Raw genomic sequence first — 18814 nt, forward strand, 5'->3', positions numbered from 1 at the left:
AAAGAAAATCTGAAATTTTAAGACATTTTAACATCCACCAATATAATAACCTGTAGGCCTAAAGTATTTATATTGTATAGTGTATGAAATCTACTTACCAGTGAGGCAGTACAATGTTCTGCAAGTGCTGCACCGAAAAAAATAAACAAAATAAACAAAAACGTGACTTCAAACTATGTTTCCTACAGTATGTCAGGGTGAAAGCATTGCGGGGAATGATATACCCTGTCCAGAGCCCAGACATAACAAAAAAACACTTTTGAGTCTTCTAAGAGAAATCCCATGGTTCTCAGCCGGTCGATCAATTAATCAGGTCTACAGTAGTGAAGTTCTGGGAACATAAAACCACTTGATGGCTGTTTATCTTAATGACTGCTTAAGTAAACAGTTGGACAATAATAGGAACATTAGTCAGAATCAGACAGATGATAGTTTACATCTGCTCTAAAACATCCTGTTGCGTGTAAAAAACAAGTGTAATACGTTTTGTACCAAATATGATACTGTATAAGTATTACTGTATTATTGTGTATTATTATTACTGGTAGCACTTTATAATAACTATACACTATAAAGCATTAGTTAAGCATTAGTAAATGCTTAATTCATGAACTCATCGAAGTGCTACCTTTATTTCGACATAGGCCTAACTGTAGGCTAAGTGTTCATGATCTAGCCACTAGAGGGTGTTAAATGCTGTTTGTTATCTCAGTTAATATCAGCAGCATAAATGCAAATTACAGATATATTTAGTGAACTATCAAGTATTAACTTGTCTGTGTGCTGAAGTGCACCTGAGCAAGACACTTATACACTTTTAACTGCTTCCCAGGCACTGCATTAAAAGTGCCCACTGCTCCGTTTATTACCTATTACCAGGGGACAAATTTCATGTACAGGTATGTGCAAATGTACAGTGACAAAAAATACCCCAAAGCAGTTGAGACTACATTTAATTAAAATTGTTTTTTACAAGTTGCCTACAGTACTTGTAAGCTCTCTCTCTCTCTCTCTCTCTCTCTCTCTCTCTCTCTCTCTCTCTCTCTCTCTCTCTCTCTCTCTCTCTCTCTCTCTCTCTCTCTGTCTGTGTGTCAGGTGTTCTACCCTGAAAATGCAGTTATAAAAACATAAATCAAGCCAGCCGGTCCCACATCATAAGGATCCGACAGGGATTGTACAGTAGGCCTATGTATGCACTGTAGGAACTTAAATGTATATTTAACTCAGAGTGTACAAAATAATGTAACCAAATGGACCCGTAGGTGTCCATTTGTGTCATTTGTACATGAGTGTTATTTTAACACTGACAGTGAACAAACAGTTTCCATTCAAAATTCCATTTATCACATGACAGTATGTTTACTACAGTCACCCGAATACAATCATATGTCAAGTTGACAAGCAATGCAATACGACTGGTCTATCTAGTCTATATCTGTAGAGCACTGAGTGACAGAGGGACGTAATGACAGGTTTCTGTCTCAGGGCCATGGCTGCACACAGTGCCACTGGTCTTGACGATCCGGTATAAGATAAGCATTTGATAAAACATTTAGCTGGTGTACAATGTAATTGTAAAATAAAATAAAATTAGACTGTAAAACAACTTGATTGATTCAGATTATTCAAATTATTGGACCGCGTAACCATTAAATAGGCCAGTGGTTCTCAACCTGTGGGTCGGGACCCCCAGGGGGGTCCCCCCACATGATTTGTGGGGGGATGACTGTAAAGTCACAATTTTAACACCTTTTTAATACCTAATGAAAAAAAACTGCATCAAACTGAACAAACTATACTATAAAAACTGGTCAAACAATTGTCAAATAATATAAGAAAGAGGCTTTTTTTTTTTTTTAAATAGCCGATCCCACAAGCACACAACGCCTCGCAATGCTTGTAGATCTGTTATTTTCACTTGCCTCAACTCCTACAATTCCAAGTGCTTGTCAGGGTGGGGGATCCCCAGTTTAAATATGAATATTTTGCGGGGTTGCAGCCTGAAAAGGCTGAGAACCACTGATATAGGCTACCTATATTGTTATACATGAACCATTCACAGTTACATTCCAGTGTGCACTCACATAAACGGAGAGATGAACACTTATTTAGCTATAAGTCCGATTTCTAATTGATCCCATTTCACCAAACTGATTTGAACTGCTGAACAATGTTCGTTTACTGGGGTATTTCTACTGATAAAATGTGCACTCGTCAATTTATAATCAATGAGACATCTTGTGAGGACTTATCACAAGATGTAAAGAGTTATCAACATAACTTTTTGATAAAATGGCAAAGCAGTAGCCTATAGGCTAATAATCTATGATTAAATTCAGAGGATGCTTTAGTGTGGCATTTGTATATGATCTCAGATAAATGAAGATAACATTACTTTGACATGATGGATGGTCTATTCTTACTGATAAAGGAACAGTACATTATCTGTTTGTTTTAATCTAGGTGAACATACCTGTTTAAACACAGGTTAAATATATAAATGACAATTGTTGCAAACACTTTTTTTTCTGCCAGCCTACTTTTCATGGTGTTAAATGGTTCCCTTTACTTACAACAGTCATTATTAGAATTATTATTATTTTAATGAATGAAAACATTTGCAATGAAGGTTAAGGATATGAGTATCCAAATACCATTCCTTATGGTCATAATATTCAAGTTCTGGACCCCTCTGAGGTAGTATGGTCACAGCATTAGGGGTAAAGTAATGTCATTCCTGGCAGTAGGCATTTATAGTGACTTAGAATCATACTATAATGCATTATAATTTGGTATTTAGTATTTAGCATTATAATACACACTATGATCCTGGCCCAAAGCAAAACATCTGTGAGCGACCAGCTATTGTTAAGTATTATGATACTTTACCTTGTAAGTGGTTATAAAATGATTTATGTGTTATGATTATTGCTATTGAACATTATTATGGGTGCATAATATAACTGTCATTACAGTGTACGCAGATCATTTTGTCACTCCAGTTTGCTGAATAACAAGTGACACATTATGTAAATAATATGCTTTTTATTTGAAACATACAGTTTATTTCTGATTAGACAGTTTAAAATAAAACAACAATTCATGCTGACATAAAAAAAATACATATTTTAGGTTTCTGGAATGACACAATAAGAAAGCACTGCATAGTCACCTTGCCACGTTAAAAATATTTCCAAACTCACTACATAGCGACAACAAAATAATAATAAAGAGAGAAAATTAACAACTAACCCTAAAACATTATTTTATTTTTGGAACACAGTTGTGGTTTGTGATTTGACATAATAATAAATAAAATTGATAGATTAAGTGTTCTTATATTAAAAAAGGCAATGGCAATTCTTTATGACCCAGCACCAGGTGTGTGCTTTTGACATCACTTAGTTGTACTGCAGTTGATGAACACTATAGTAATTTTAATACTTTTTAGAAAATGCATGCTGTTTTTAAATACAATTATTATAGTGAGCTATCATCAACATGATTGCAGATGTAGATTGTGCAGACTTGTTGTTTTCTTCACAACCATAACATACCAGTCCATACCTAGCACTTGGCTATGCTTTCTTTTGTTCAAATTGTAAACCAATTACATTGTTAAATACATTATGTGATGAATCCATTTATGTCCTTTTAATTGGTGATAATGTGCTTTCTGTTGCCAATAAAGTATTCTATTCTATTCTATTCTATCCAATGATGTGCGTCCACTCACCTTGCTATAGTAACTCCTCAACCACACATTGCAAATATAGGCATAAAGATTCATTGACACCCCTAACCAAAGTAAGTACACACACATCATGGGATTAAAATAGGTACTGCTCTGTCAGCTTATATACATTATATATTAAGTTGTATTAAACAATATTTACTTTTCTCAAATAAATAAACAATCAGTAGAAAATGTTGACTAATTATAAAACACCCAAATGGATGTCTTTGCATTTCTCCTTTCCCCTCATTAACTCTGCTTTGCCCTTTTCATATTAGTCTGCAGTTAAAGCTTTAGAAATCCTTCGTACAGTTTCCATTATTTAAAATGGAATTGGCACACAAGCAATAAAATGGGGGAAATACTGTCCTATACATATATGTCCATAAAACATACACATCTTTTTACCACACAATATTACACTGGTAAAATTCATTGCGCATAATTCTATTTGGCTTCTTATTGAAGCCTACAGTTTTCTTCCACACTTAGTAGCAGTATAAAATGGGTCAACTAATGTCACCTATGATGGCAGCTATAACCCAGCCAGCAGATGTGCCACATAGAGTACAATAATTGGCAGCACGGCCACGGAGAAGACTGTTGGCCGAGCAGTGGTGGCTGCGGCCGTAACAGTGGTGGGAGCGGCCGTAGAAGGTGCAGCAGTGGTGGCAACGGTTGCACTAACGGTGCCGGAGATGGCGTTCAGGGAGGTGGAACCACTGCTAATTGCAGTATTCATCGCTGTTTCTACTGTGCTTGTAGAAGGAACTGAGTCTTTTGGGAACACCAGACTCATTTCAGTAACAACTGATCCTGACCTGTAATGTGTGAGAAAGAGAATTATGACTTTTAAATTGCAAATCATTGCCAAACTCATAATAGAAAGTAAGCAATTGATAAAAATTCTGTCTTACGTGAAACTGTTGACTATAGAGCGCTTGAAAGTTGTAGTGCCACTGCTGCTGCTGTAAATCGTGTTTACCTGAAAGAGAAGAATGCAAATTGGTTTAGCTCAATTGCTGATGGAAATATTGTGTCCCAACTAGAAAATGCTAACCTGCACTGCAATGCAGTTAAGTTAAATAAAGTTTACCCCCCCTTCCAAACTCAAACAGAACAAATACCCACTGAAAAATTGCATTGATTCCATGTTTTACTTGATTCACATCTGACTTAAATTAAATAAATACATATTAAAAGCTCCATTCCTGCCTGCATTGTATATTGAAGCTAGAATGTTTAACGTTCTGGCTTAAGCACAACGAGCACATCATTTGTCTTACTTGTGAGACCACTGTGGCAGCCAAAGCCTTAAACGCTGTGGTAGATGAGTCGGAGAGATCAGAGCTGAAGGTTTGGTTGAGACTAAACGTAAGAGTTACGGTGTCTTCATCAGCAGTAGGAGCATCTGTCGAGACAGTGGTGGTAGCGACCGTAGCAGGTGCAGCAGTGGTTGCGACAGGTGCAACAGTGGTGGCAACCGGGACAACAGGTGCAGCAGTGGTGGCAACAGGTGCAGCAGTGGTGGCAACAGGGACAACAGGTGCAGCTGTGGTGGCAACCGGGACAACAGGTGCAGCAGTGGTGGCAACAGGGACAACAGGTGCAGCAGTGGTGGCAACAGGTGCAGCAGTGGTGGCAACAGGGACAACAGGTGCAGCTGTGGTGGCAACCGGGACAACAGGTGCAGCAGTGGTGGCAACAGGGACAACAGGTGCAGCAGTGGTGGCAACAGGGACAACAGGTGCAGCTGTGGTGGCAACAGGGACAACAGGTGCAGCTGTGGTGGCAACAGGTGCAGCAGTGGTGGCAACAGGTGCTGCAGTGGTGGCAACAGGTGCTGCAGTGGTGGCAACGGGTGCAGCAGTGGTGGCAACAGGTGCTGCAGTGGTGGCAACAGGTGCTGCAGTGGTGGCAACTGGTGCAGCAGTGGTGGCAACGGGTGCAGCAGTGGTGGGAGCGGCCGTAGAAGGTGAAGCAGTGGTGGCAACGGTTGCACTAACGGTGCCGGAGATGACGTTCAGGGAGGTGGAACCACTGCTAATTGCAGTTTTCATCGCTGTTTCTACTGTGCTTGTAGAAGGAACCGAGTCTTTTGGGAACACCAGACTCATTTGAGCAACAACTGATCCTGACCTGTAATGTGTGAGAAAGAGGATGTGACTTTTAAATTGCAAATCATTGTCAAACTCATAATGGAACGTAAGCAATTGATAAAAACTCTGTCTTACGTGAAACTGTCGACTATAGAGCGTTTGAAAGTGGTAGTGCCACTGCTGCTGTTGCTGTAAATTGTGTTTACCTGAAAGAGAAGAATGCAAATTGGTTTAGCTCAATTGCTGATGGAAATATTGTCTCAACAAGAACATGCTAACCTGCACTGCAATGCTGTGAAGTTAAATAAGGTTACCCCCCGCCCCCCCACCCTTTTCTCTTTCATTTATTGTGTTGAACAGATTTTCTTTTCCTTTGAACCCAAACGAACTTTCAAACTCAAACCGAAGAAATATCCATCCACTGAAAAATGGCCTTAATTCCATGATTTACTTGAAGGACCACAATGGAAACAAGCCATCAGGGCTTTTTGTGTTATGCTTTTAGCATTATTGTACCTGTACCTTTTGCAAACTGCTAATAAAGTATTCAATCAATCAATCCAATCAATCAATCAATTCATATCTGACTTAAATTAGATAAATAACACCATAAATGACATTAAAAAAAAGGAAAGGTAACTAGCGATATTGAACTTTCCCCTGTGGGAAGTCTTCAGGTTTATTACATACGTATGATTGATTGTAGAATTGGGTTTTGAGAGTGACTGAGAGTAAAACATTTTTTTTATATAAAATGAAATTATATGAAATGTTTTGCTGTTGGGGGCACTAAGTATTCCCATTACTTGCATGATTCCTGGTACAGTTCTTTGTGACTCACAATTGTCACATCGAAAGTGTATTTGGACATGATGAGATTTGTTGACTCAATGTCAATTCTGTGAGTTAAATTTGGTGAGGGAAGACTGTCACTTCAACAAAAGCACTACAGGTCGTAAAAGGTCCATTCCTGCCTGCATTACATATTGATAATAAGTTAGAATTTAGAATGTTCTTGCTTAAGTACAACGAGCACATCATTTGTCTTACTTGTGAGACCACTGTGGCAGCCAAAGCCTTAAACGCTGTGGTAGATGAGTTGGAGAGATCAGAGCTGAAGGCTTGGTCGAGACTAAACTTAAGAGTTACGGTGTCTTCATCAGCAGTAGGAGCATCTGTCGAGACAGTGGTGGCAGCAACCGTAGCAGTTGCAACTGTGGTGGGAGCGACAGTAACATTTGCCACAGTGGTAGGAGCGGACGTAACATTTGCAACTGTGGTGGGAGGATGCTGGCAACAGGTGGTGGCAACGGTGGTGGCAACGCTGGTGGCAACGGTGGTGGGAGCGGCCGTAGAAGGTGCAGCAGTGGTGGCAACGGTTGCACTAACGGTGCCGGACATGACGTTCAGGGAGGTGGAACCACTGCTAATTGCAGTATTCATCGCTGTTTCTACTGTGCTTGTAGAAGGAACTGAGTCTTTTGGGAACACCAGACTCATTTGAGTAACAACTGATCCTGACCTGTAATGTGTGAGAAAGAGGATGTGACTTTTAAATTGCAAATCATTGCCAAACTCATAATTGAAAGTAAGCAATTGATCAAAGCTCTGTCTTACGTGAAACTGTCGACTATAGAGCGTTTGAAAGTTGTAGTGCCACTGCTGCTGCTGCTGTAAATCGTGTTTACCTGAAAGAGAAGAATGCCATTTGGTTTAACTCAATTGCTGATGGAAATATTGTCCCAACAAGAACATGCTAACCTGCACTGCAATGCTGTGAAGTTAAATAAAGTTTATTCCCACCCGCACCCTTTTCTCTTTCATTTATTGTATTGAACTGATTTTCTTTTTCTTTGAACGCAAACAAACTTACAAACTCAAACCGAAGAAATATCCATCCACTGAAAAATGGCCTTAATTCCATGATTTACTTGAAGGACCACAATGGAAACAAGCCATCAGGGCTTTTTGTGTTATGCTTTTAGCATTATTGTACCTGTACCTTTTGCAAACTGCTAATAAAGTATTCAATCAATCAATCCAATCAATCAATCAATTCACATCTGACTTAAATTAGATAAATACATAGTAAAAGCTCCATTCCTGCCTGCATTGCATATTGATAATAAGTTAGAATTTAGAATGTTCTTGCTTAAGTACAACGAGCACATCATTTGTCTTACTTGTGAGACCACTGTGGCAGCCAAAGTCTTAAACGCTGTGGTAGATGAGTTGGAGAGTTCAGAGCTGAAGGTTTGGTTGAGACTAAACTTAAGAGTTACGGTGTCTTCATCAGCAGTTGGAGCATCTGTCGAGACAGTGGTGGCAGCAACCGTAGCAGTTGCAACTGTGGTGGGAGCGGACGTAATATTTGCAACTGTGGTGGGAGCGGCCGTTACATTTGCAACGGTGGTGGGAGGGGTCGTAACAATGGCAGCAGTGGTGGGAGCAACTGTTATTGTTTCTGTACCTATAAAAAAACAAAAGCAGTGTAAATTAGTGCATAACATTGAGTAGCAACGAAAGCAGCAATGGTTGCAGCTTTCTGTCAGATTTGAAAGAAAAGACAAAGATCACATACTTGTTGCCACAACTGTTGATGGATTCACAGGAATGGACAAGCCTGAACTGCTGTTTGTCGCAGCCTTCACTAAAGTGTTTTCCACAGCATTGGTTGTTGGTAACGTAGAGTTGGCATCGTTAAATTCCAGGGTCGCATTAACCACAATTGAACCTTGGCTGTGAAAAGATGATTATTGTCATATATTTTTTATTTTTATGGATTGTGTCATGTATATTTTTATGGTCCCAGTTTTCCCATCGTCAAATTATGTAATTAGAAAAAGTGCTCCTCGGAGCACAGGTCAGGTAGGTTATTGTGCGCCAGCAATGTTGATGGAATATGAAAATCCATATTGATCACATGACTATAGAGATAATGTGTACCAATTTGCGTGATGTTTGGACAAAATCTGTAGGAATAAAATGTGTTTTGGAAATATCGGCCTCCTGGTGGCGCTATAATAGGTTAATGTCAAAATCGGGCAATCGGACACTGCGTTCAAGATCTGAGGCATTTTGTTCAAAACGGGCCACTACTACAAACTTTAGATGTCAATCTTAAAGTTATCAATGTTGTAATTATTTGGTCCATCAGATGTCATGTCAAGAACATACCTGAAGCCATTGATCACAGTTCGAAAGAAGTTAGGATATTGTGCTCTATACAGATTGTCCAGCTGTGAAAAGAACACAGAAAACATATTGCAAATACGCACGCACGCACGCACGCGCACACACACACACACACACACACACACACACACACACACACACACACACACACACACACACACACACACACACACACACACACACACACACACACACACACACACACACACACACACACACACACACACACACGTGTATATATTAGTATTATTCAATAATAATAAAATGTAAAGATGATTGTAGAATTAATTCTCTGTAGAGTCCTTGAGTAATATTTGACAGGTCATACAGTGTGAACTTACCGCTGTGGCAACTTGAGTTGATAAGTTTTGGAATGCTGCTGAGTTTGGATTTGCAAGATCTGCTGTGAAGTTTTGCTGTAGTTTGAATTCCAGCGCGATCGTTGCCACTGATGCTGGAGCACAAAAGATAGGACAAAATTAGTTGCTGGAAGTTGATATTACTAATGACGAAGTCAGATTAATTTGCAATACAGATGTATTGACCCATGGTTAAATTGTTTCACTTGATATTGTATATGTAGTAGCAATTACTGTAGGTGTAGTAACAGGTGTAATAGCTAGTGGTAAATAGAATGGTGTATTATTGTTGTGACAGAGGTCAATAGCATTGACTGATGGTCAGGTTGTGTTTAGTGTAGGTTGGGCCCGGGATATACCAATATCCAGATACTTGTTTGGCATATTGGTATTAAACATCATTTCAATATGTATTATGCTTTATTGTTTATTTATATTGACATCTTAATCATGGCAAAGACACGGCATGTGTGCACAAGTTGGTTTTATGAGGAGTGTTGTTTCTGTACATGCTTACTGCGAATACCAACAAAAGTCTACACGTTTCATACTCTCTTGGTGATTTCATTCCCTTTAGAGACAAGACCATGGTGCAGTGCATATCTTGATACACTAACATTGATCTTGTGAGCCAGATTATACTGAAGATGGCTATTTCCCTTTGCTGATGAGGCAATGCAAGTGGTCAGTTTACAGCAGTCTTTTCTCTAAATGGAAATGTTGATCTTTATAAAAGAAACTCACCCATGAGTATAACATTACTTCACTAGAAGAACATATTGTGTAACTAAGACATTGACTGAAAATTGTTTGTATTCACATTCATAAATTCTCAACTACAATATAGCATTCAACAGCTGTATTTGTTGGAATCATGTTTGGAAGATGCAATTCGCTCTCACAATAAAAATCACTCCATTTACCATGAAGAGCTGCACTTTCTGAAGAAAACAATCTTGCTGCAATGAGTCCAAATTATAATTATTGGCTAATTAATTGACTGGGGAAAATGCATAATATCTGAAGCATGAAACAATGTCTTTGGGGCAGCCCTGGTGATGTTAAACTTGTGTTTAACATCACATTAAATGTAACTTTACCATTAAATTGTAAAATTACATTTAATGGTAGTGACGCTACATTAACTGGTGATAATGGCCCGGATTCACAAAGAGGGTCGTAAATATGGGGTAAATAAAGTTCGTAAAGGAGGTCGTATTTTTGGTACTCACAAACTGACGTGCAATTCACAAAGGGGTTCGTATATCCCAGAGACGTGCGTATGAGCAGGTTGGTCTGCATCCAACAGCATCCAACTTTAACCAGTGTTGCCATGTCCGCTTATTATAAGCGAATTTGGGCTTATTTTTCTGTAAAGTTGCTTGTAAATATTGGTAGCTGTGTGGTGCGTTTTTTTGGGCTTGTTTCTAAAGTGTAGTTAGCTTGCTTCACAATTGTTCAATTATTTTAACCGGTGGTTCTCAAATATTTTTATGTCATGGACCCCCAAGTTAATATGTAGGCTAATTTATCCCTATAAGCCCCATCTGAAAATGTGTTGTGCCAGCTGGATCCCCTTACCAGGTTTGTGTTGTTAGAATGTTTAAAAAATCTTCCAAATATTCCATGTTTTATTACATGATTTATTTTTTAAATAGCAGATCTACAAGCTCACAAAGGTTTAATTAAAGTGCTTATAATGGCCTATGTGCCAGTTGCTTCTTTTGGGCTTGTTTTCCTACACCTGGTTGCTTATTTCTCTCACAACATCTGGCAACGCTGATGCAAGTTTCAAGTTCAACTCCGCCGTCTAAAGAATAAAGATAACAGATGCGGCCTCGCATCGCCTTGACAACTTACTGTTCTGTCTGGAAGCGGGTCACGTAATAAATGCTCTCATGTGTAATGAGAATAAAGAAGTTTACTAGGTTTAACCCCATTACCAAATAAAAAGCTAATAAAACGTGGAAAGGATATTATATAAGCCTTTTCTAATGAACATTGCGCACCTATACCGAGATAAAAAGATGATGAAATCCAGCATACATAAATGCCGGTACGTACAAAATATGGTCGTAAATCGCTTTGTGAATCCGGGCCATTGTATTACCTGGTGGTGTACTTTGTGGTGTAGTCTGTAGTATAGTACTTTGTGGTGTAGTTTGGGATGTAGTCTGTAGTGTAGTACTTTGTGGTGTAGTTTGGGGTGTAGTCTGTAGCGTAGTACTGTTAGGTGTAGTTTGGGATGTAGTCTGTGGGGTAGTCTGTGGTGTAGTTTGGGGTGTCATCTGTAGTGTAGTAGTTTGTGGTGTAGTCTGTAGTGTAGTCTGTGGTGTAGTTAGTGGTGTAGTCTGTGGTGTAGTTTGGGATGTAGTCTGGGGTGTAGTTTGGGGTGTAGTCTGTAGCGTAATATGTGGTGTCGTTTGGGGTGTACTTTGTGGTGTAGTTTGGCGTGTAGTCTGTGGTGTAGTTTGGGGTGTAGTCTGTGGTGTAGTTAGTGGTGTAGTCTGAGGTGTAGTTTGGGGTTTAGTCTGTGGTGTAGTTTGGGGTGTAGTCTGTGGTGTAGTTAGTGGTGTAGTCTGTGGTGTAGTTTGGGGTGTAGTCTGTGGTGTGGTTTGGGGTGTAGTTAGTGGTGTAGTCTGTGGTGTAGTTTGGGGTGTAGTCTGTGGTGTAGTTTGGGGTGTAGTCTGTGGTGTAGTTTGGGGTGTAGTCTGTGGTGTAGTTTGGGGTGTAGTCTGTGGTGTAGTTTGGGGTGTAGTCTGTGGTGTGGTTTGGGGTGTAGTCTGTGGTGTAGTTTGGGGTGTAGTCTGTGGTGTAGTTTGGGGTGTAGTCAGTGGTGTAGCTGGAGCACAAAAGATAGGACAAAAGGAGTTGTTGGAAGTTAATATTACTAATGACGAATGTCATTAAACAGACCTTTTGGGAAATGTATAGTCTATAATGAGACAGTATAATATAGACAGTACATGAGATATATATAGCCCACTTTCAAATGCCTGAATATTTATCTTAATGGATTTCTTCTTTTTACTGATTCTAAGACTGTTAACAATGTCTTTAATATAAAGGGTAATTTCTGTTCATTGATTTTTTTTTGAGGGTTCAGCTATATTTGACAGGAGTCATTTAAAATGACTGTTGATTAAATTGCATTACCTGCTGGAGAAGTTGCAATGATCGTTGTTAAAGGTGCGGCTGTTGTCGCTTGAGTTGATGACACACCTACAATGTAAAAATAAAGATTTTACATCAGTGCTTAACCTAATACATAATTCATCACAAGAAGTTGTATTTTCTTTTTTTACCCATGGCAACAAACAATAGATTGTGTGTTCATGGGAAGGGAGAAATTAGAGCTGGATGCAGCCTCCACAAGAGTTTCAAACACAGAAGTTGCATCTGGTGCTGCATTCCCTTGGTTGAATATTAATTCAGCCTCAACCTTAATTGATCCAGCTTAATTTACTGGGGAAAATGCATAATATCTGAAGAATGAAACAATGTCTTCGAGGCAGCCCTGTTGATGTTAAACTTGTGTTTAACATCACATTAAATGTAACTTTACCATTAAATGGTAAAGTTACATTTAATGGTAGTGACGCTACATTAACTAGTGATAATGTATTACCTGATGGTGTACTTTGTGGTGTAGTCTGTAATATAGTACTTTGTGGTGTTGTTTGGGATGTAGTCTGTAGCATAGTAGTTTGTGGTGTAGTTTGGGGTGTAGTCTGTAGCGTAGTACTTTGTGGTGTAGTTTGGGGTGTAGTCTGTAGCGTAGTCTGTGGTGTAGTTAGTGGGGTAGTCTGAGGTGTAGTTTGGGGTGTCGTCTGTAGCGTAGTACTTTGTGGTGTAGTTTGGAATGTAGGCTGTAGCGTAGTCTGTGGTGTAGTTTGGGGTGTAGTTTTGGTTGTAGTCTGAGGTGTAATTTGGGGTGTAGTCTGTAGCGTAGTATGTGGTGTCGTTTGGGATGTAGTCTGTGGCGTAGTTTGGGGTGTAGTCTGGGATGTAGTTTGTGGTGTAGTCTGTGGTGTAGTTTGTGTAGTCAGTGGTGTAGTCTGTGGTGTAGATTGGGGTGTAGTTAGTGGTGTAGTCTGTGGTGTAGTTTGGGGTGTAGTCTGTGGTGTAGTTTGGGGTGTAGTCTGTGGTGTAGTTTGGGGTGTAGTTAGTGGTGTAGTCTGTGGTGTAGTTTGGGGTGTAGTCTGTGGTGTAGTTAGTGGTGTAGTTTGGGGTGTAGTTTGGGGTGTAGTCTGTGGTGTAGTTTGGGGTGTAGTCTGGGGTGTAGTTTGGGGTGTAGTTAGTGGTGTAGTCTGTGTCGTAGCTGGAGCACAAAAGATAGGACAAAATTAGTTTCTGGAAGTTGATATTACTAATGACGAATGTCATTAACAGACCATTTTGGAAATGTATAGTCTATAATGAGACAGTATAATATAGACAGTATATGAGATATATAGCCCACTTTCAAATGCCTGAATATTTAATGGATTTCTTCTTTTTACTGATTCTAAGACTGTTAACAATGTCTTTATAAAGGGTAATTTCTGTTCATTGATTTGTTTTGAGGGTTCAGCTTTATTTGACAAGAGTCAAAGTTGAAATGACTGTTGATTAAATTGCATTACCTGCTGGAGAAGTTGCAATGATCGTTGTCGCTTGAGTTGATGACAAAACTACAATGTAAAAATAAAGACGTTGCATCAGTGCTTACCCTAATACATAATTCATCACAAGAAGTTGTATAGTTGTATTTTCTTTTTTTACCCTTGGCAACAATAGATTGTGTGTTCACACGGGAAGGGAGAAATTAGAGCTGGATGCAGCCTCCACAAGAGTTTCAAACACAGAAGTTTTATCTCGGTGCTGCATTCCCTTGGTTGAATATTAATTCAGCCTCAACCTTAATTGATCCAGCTGAATTTACTAGGGAAAATGCATAATATCTGAAGCATGAAACAATGTCTTCGAGGCAGCCCTGTTGATGTTAAACTTGTGTTTAACATCACATTAAATGTAACTTTAACATTAAATGGTAAAGTTACATTTAATGGTAGTGACGCTACATTAACTGGTGATAATGTATTACCTGGTGGTGTACTTTGTGGTGTAGTCTGTAGTATAGTACTTTGTGGTGTAGTTTGGGATGTAGTCTGTAGCGTAGTACTTTGTGGTGTAGTTTGGGGTGTAGTCTGTAGCGTAGTACTTTGTGGTGTAGTTTGGGGTGTAGTCTGTAGCGAAGTACTTTGTGGTGTAGTTTGGGATGAAGTCTGTAGCGTAGTAGTTTGTGGTGTAGTTTGGGATGAAGTCTGTAGCGTAGTACTTTGTGGTGTAGTTTGGGGTGTAGTCTGCAGTGTAGTACTTTGTGGTGTAGTTTGGGGTGTAGTCTGTAGCGTAGTCTGCGGTGTAGTCTGTGGTGTAGTTTGGGGTGTCGTCTGTAGTGTAGTAGTTTGTGGTGTAGTCTGTAGTGTAGTCTGTGGTGTAGTTAGTGGTGTAGTCTGTGGTGTAGTTTGGTATGTAGCCTGTAGCGTAGTCTTTGGTGTAGTTTGGGGTGTAGTCTGTGGTGTAGTTAGGGGTGTAGTCTGTGGTGTAGTTTGGGATGTAGTTTGGGGTGTAGTCTGTGGTGTAATTTGGGGTGTAGTTAGTGGTGTAGTCTGTGGTGTAGTTTGGGGTGTAGTCTGTGGTGTGGTTTGGAGTGTAGTTAGTGGTGTAGTCTCTGGTGTAGTTAGTGGTGTAGTCTCTGGTGTTGTGAGTGGTGTAGTTTGGGTTGTAGTCTGTGGTGTAGATAGTGGTGTAGTCTGTGGTGTAGTTTGGGATGTAGTTTGGGGTGTAGTCTGGGGTGTAATTTGGGGTGTAGTTAGTGGTGTAGTCTGTGGTGTAGTTTGGGGTGTAGTCTGTGGTGTGGTTTGGAGTGTAGTTAGTGGTGTAGTCTGTGGTGTAGTTTGGGGTGTAGTCTGTGGTGTAGTTTGGGGTGTAGTCAGTGGTGTAGCTGGAGCACAAAAGATAGGACATTACTAATGACGAATGTCATTAAACAGACCATTTTGGAAATGTATCTACTTATATAATCGAGGTGTGACTTCCGCCTCCCCGCTGACGCTATACCCACAGCTCTGTAGGCGAGTAAACACAACGCCGACACACCACATCTCGCCAACACAGTAGCCACGGCGTGTGCGCAGAATTTACGGGTGGCGTAGGCCACCTATCATTGCTCACTACACAGTTTCGACGTCGCAACATAATTTATTCCACTCACCACATTACGGACAAAACGTGAGGTGAAACAGTTTCGTACCGTTTACCGTGCGCACCACCGACACCGAACGGCGACGGCTTTAACCGAAACAACACGAAGCGCCGCCATTGAACTCTGCGCATCTCCACAACAACACACAAGCAGGTCCTTCGCTTCAACCCCCCCCCCCTTCTTACGTACCTCTTTTGTTCCACCCAGGCCGTTACTTTCACTTCACTTATGTCTCTATCAATCACAATATGTCCGTCCTTCACGTGCCATGTACATCCCAAACACAAAAATAAACGGCGACGGGCACACTACAGCGCGTTGTGCTGCTGCATTTGGTAAACACACCAGGCTAGGTTCATGACACCAAAGGATTCGACAGTGATGTCATCCTTATGCAACCCTTATGCAAGTGGTGTCAGTCGGGATGCCAGGTTTTCAAAAACAAGCGACAAAAACAAGCAAGGAAACAAGCAAAGAAAAAAACAGCCGAAAGGGCTGCGCCATGTTCCACGGGGGTCCCAGCACTCCCAGGGGGTCCGCGGACCCCCAGGAAAAAAATATATATTATCTTTTTTTTTAATTTCTTTTTTTTTTTACTTTTGGAAATTTTAATCCGATGCTTTTGGTACCCCAATATACACGCGCCCACGCTGGGCCCCGTGCGCGGCTAGGGGGTTGGCCGCCCGTAGGGCGGCCGGACCACTAGTAATCTATAATGAGACAGTATAATATAGACAGTACATGAGATATATAGCCCACTTTCAAATGCCTGAATATTTATCTTAATGGATTTCTTCTTTTTACTGATTCTAAGACTGTTAACAATGTCTTTAATATAAAGGGTAATTTCTGTTCATTGATTTTTTTTTGGAGGGTTCAGCTATATTTGACACGAGTCAGTTGAAATGACTGTTGATTAAATTGCATTACCTGCTGGAGAAGTTGCAATGATCGTTGTTAAAGGTGCGGCTGTTGTCGCTTGAGTTGATGACACAACTACAATGTAAAAAGAAAGACGTTGCATCAGTGCTTACCCTAATACATAATTCATCACAAGAAGTTGTATAGTTGTATTTTCTTGTTTAACCCTTGGCAACAATAGATTGTGTGTTCACGGGAAGGGAGAAATTAGAGCTGGATGCAGCCTCCACAAGAGTTTCAGACAGAGAAGTTGCATCTGGTGCTGCATTCCCTTGGTTGAAAATTAATTCAGCCTCAACCTTAATTGATCCAACTTATTTAACTTGGGAAAATGCATAATATCTGAAGCATGAAACAATGTCTTCGAGGCAGCCCTGTTTATGTTAAACTTGTGTTTAACATCACATTAAATGTAACTTTACCATTAAATGGTAAAGTTACATTTAATGGTAGTGACGCTACATTAACTGGTGATAATGTATTACCTGGTGGTGTACTTTGTGGTGTAGTCTGTAGTATAGTACTTTGTGGTGTAGTTTGGGATGTAGTCTTTAGCGTAGTACTTTGTGGTGTAGTTTGGGGTGTAGTCTGTAGCGAAGTACTTTGTGGTGTAGTTTGGGATGAAGTCTGTAGCGTAGTAGTTTGTGGTGTAGTTTGGGATGAAGTCTGTAGCGTAGTACTTTGTGGTGTAGTCTGTAGCATAGTACTTTGTGGTGTAGTTTGGGATGTAGTCTGTAGCGTAGTCTGTGGTGTAGTCTGTGGTGTAGTCTGTGGTGTAGTTTGGGGTGTTGTCTGTAGTGTAATAGTTTGTGGTGTAGTCTGTAGTGTAGTCTGTGGTGTAGTTAGTGGTGTAGTCTGTGGTGTAGTTTGGGATGTAGCCTGTAGCGTAGTCTTTGGTGTAGTTTGGGGTGTAGTCTGTGGTGTAGTCTGTGGTGTAGTCTGTTGTGTAGTTAGTGGTGTAGTCTCTGGTGTTGTGAGTGGTGTAGTTTGGGTTGTAATCTGTGGTGTAGTTAGTGGTGTAGTCTGTGGTGTAGTTTGGGATGTAGTTTGGGGTGTAGTCTGGGGTGTAATTTGGGGCGTAGTCTGTGGTGTAGTTTGGGGTGTAGTTTGGGGTGTAGTTAGTGGTGTAGTCTGTGGTGTAGTTTGGGGTGTAGTTAGTGGTGTAGTCTGTGGTGTAGTTTGGGGTGTAGTCTGTGGTGTGGTTTGGGGTGTAGTTAGTGGTGTAGTTTGTGGTGTAGTTTGGGGTGTAGTTTGTGGTGTAGTTTGGGGTGTAGCCTGTGGTGTAGTTAGTGGTGTAGTCTGTGGTGTAGTTTGGGGTGTAGTCTGTGGTGTAGTTTGGGGTGTAGTCTGTGGTGTAGTTTGGGGTGTAGTTTGGGGTGTAGTCTGTGGTGTAGTACTTTGTGGTGTAGTCTGTAGCATAGTACTTTGTGGTGTAGTTTGGGATGTAGTCTGTAGCGTAGTCTGTGGTGTAGTCTGTGGTGTAGTCTGTGGTGTAGTTTGGGGTGTTGTCTGTAGTGTAATAGTTTGTGGTGTAGTCTGTAGTGTAGTCTGTGGTGTAGTTAGTGGTGTAGTCTGTGGTGTAGTTTGGGATGTAGCCTGTAGCGTAGTCTTTGGTGTAGTTTGGGGTGTAGTCTGTGGTGTAGTTAGGGGTGTAGTCTGTGGTGTAGTCTGTTGTGTAGTTAGTGGTGTAGTCTCTGGTGTTGTGAGTGGTGTAGTTTGGGTTGTAATCTGTGGTGTAGTTAGTGGTGTAGTCTGTGGTGTAGTTTGGGATGTAGTTTGGGGTGTAGTCTGGGGTGTAATTTGGGGCGTAGTCTGTGGTGTAGTTTGGGGTGTAGTTTGGGGTGTAGTTAGTGGTGTAGTCTGTGGTGTAGTTTGGGGTGTAGTTAGTGGTGTAGTCTGTGGTGTAGTTTGGGGTGTAGTCTGTGGTGTGGTTTGGGGTGTAGTTAGTGGTGTAGTTTGTGGTGTAGTTTGTGGTGTAGTTTGTGGTGTAGTTTGGGGTGTAGCCTGTGGTGTAGTTAGTGGTGTAGTCTGTGGTGTAGTTTGGGGTGTAGTCTGTGGTGTAGTTTGGGGTGTAGTCTGTGGTGTAGTTTGGGGTGTAGTTTGGGGTGTAGTCTGTGGTGTAGTTTGGGGTGTAGTTAGTGGTGTAGTCTGTGTTGTAGCTGGAGCACAAAAGATAGGACAAAATTAGTTTCTGGAAGTTGATATTACTAATGACGAATGTCATTAAACAGACCATTTTGGAGATGTATAGCCTATA

At 40.5% G+C, this 18814-nt stretch overlaps 2 protein-coding genes across 2 annotated transcripts in view; both read right to left on the minus strand.

Annotated features, from left to right (window-relative positions):
- Positions 1-3025: 3025 nt before the first annotated feature.
- LOC311057224 (uncharacterized protein) overlaps positions 3026-18814 on the minus strand; it is a 64491-nt gene continuing 48702 nt past the window's right edge. The window contains exons 39-44 of the mRNA XM_084074173.1: positions 7453-7523; positions 6886-7357; positions 5971-6041; positions 5023-5875; positions 4654-4721; positions 3026-4557 (exon numbers count right to left, since the gene is read on the minus strand). Of these exons, the coding sequence (XP_083930299.1) occupies positions 4272-4557; positions 4654-4721; positions 5023-5875; positions 5971-6041; positions 6886-7357; positions 7453-7523 (1821 nt within the window). The 3' untranslated portion in view covers positions 3026-4271. The remainder of the gene's footprint in view (positions 4558-4653; positions 4722-5022; positions 5876-5970; positions 6042-6885; positions 7358-7452; positions 7524-18814) is intronic.
- LOC311065139 (uncharacterized protein) overlaps positions 8417-18814 on the minus strand; it is a gene marked incomplete at its 5' end in the record, with an annotated part of 11530 nt that continues 1132 nt past the window's right edge. The window contains 7 exons of the mRNA XM_084085356.1: positions 8417-8574; positions 9013-9074; positions 9372-9484; positions 12546-12611; positions 14476-15375; positions 16567-16632; positions 17043-18716. Of these exons, the coding sequence (XP_083941482.1) occupies positions 9058-9074; positions 9372-9484; positions 12546-12611; positions 14476-15375; positions 16567-16632; positions 17043-18716 (2836 nt within the window). The 3' untranslated portion in view covers positions 8417-8574; positions 9013-9057. The remainder of the gene's footprint in view (positions 8575-9012; positions 9075-9371; positions 9485-12545; positions 12612-14475; positions 15376-16566; positions 16633-17042; positions 18717-18814) is intronic.

The sequence above is a fragment of the Gymnoscopelus microlampas genome (genome assembly GCF_963454915.1).
Source record: "Gymnoscopelus microlampas genome assembly, chromosome: 2".
NCBI lineage: Eukaryota > Metazoa > Chordata > Actinopteri > Myctophiformes > Myctophidae > Gymnoscopelus > Gymnoscopelus microlampas.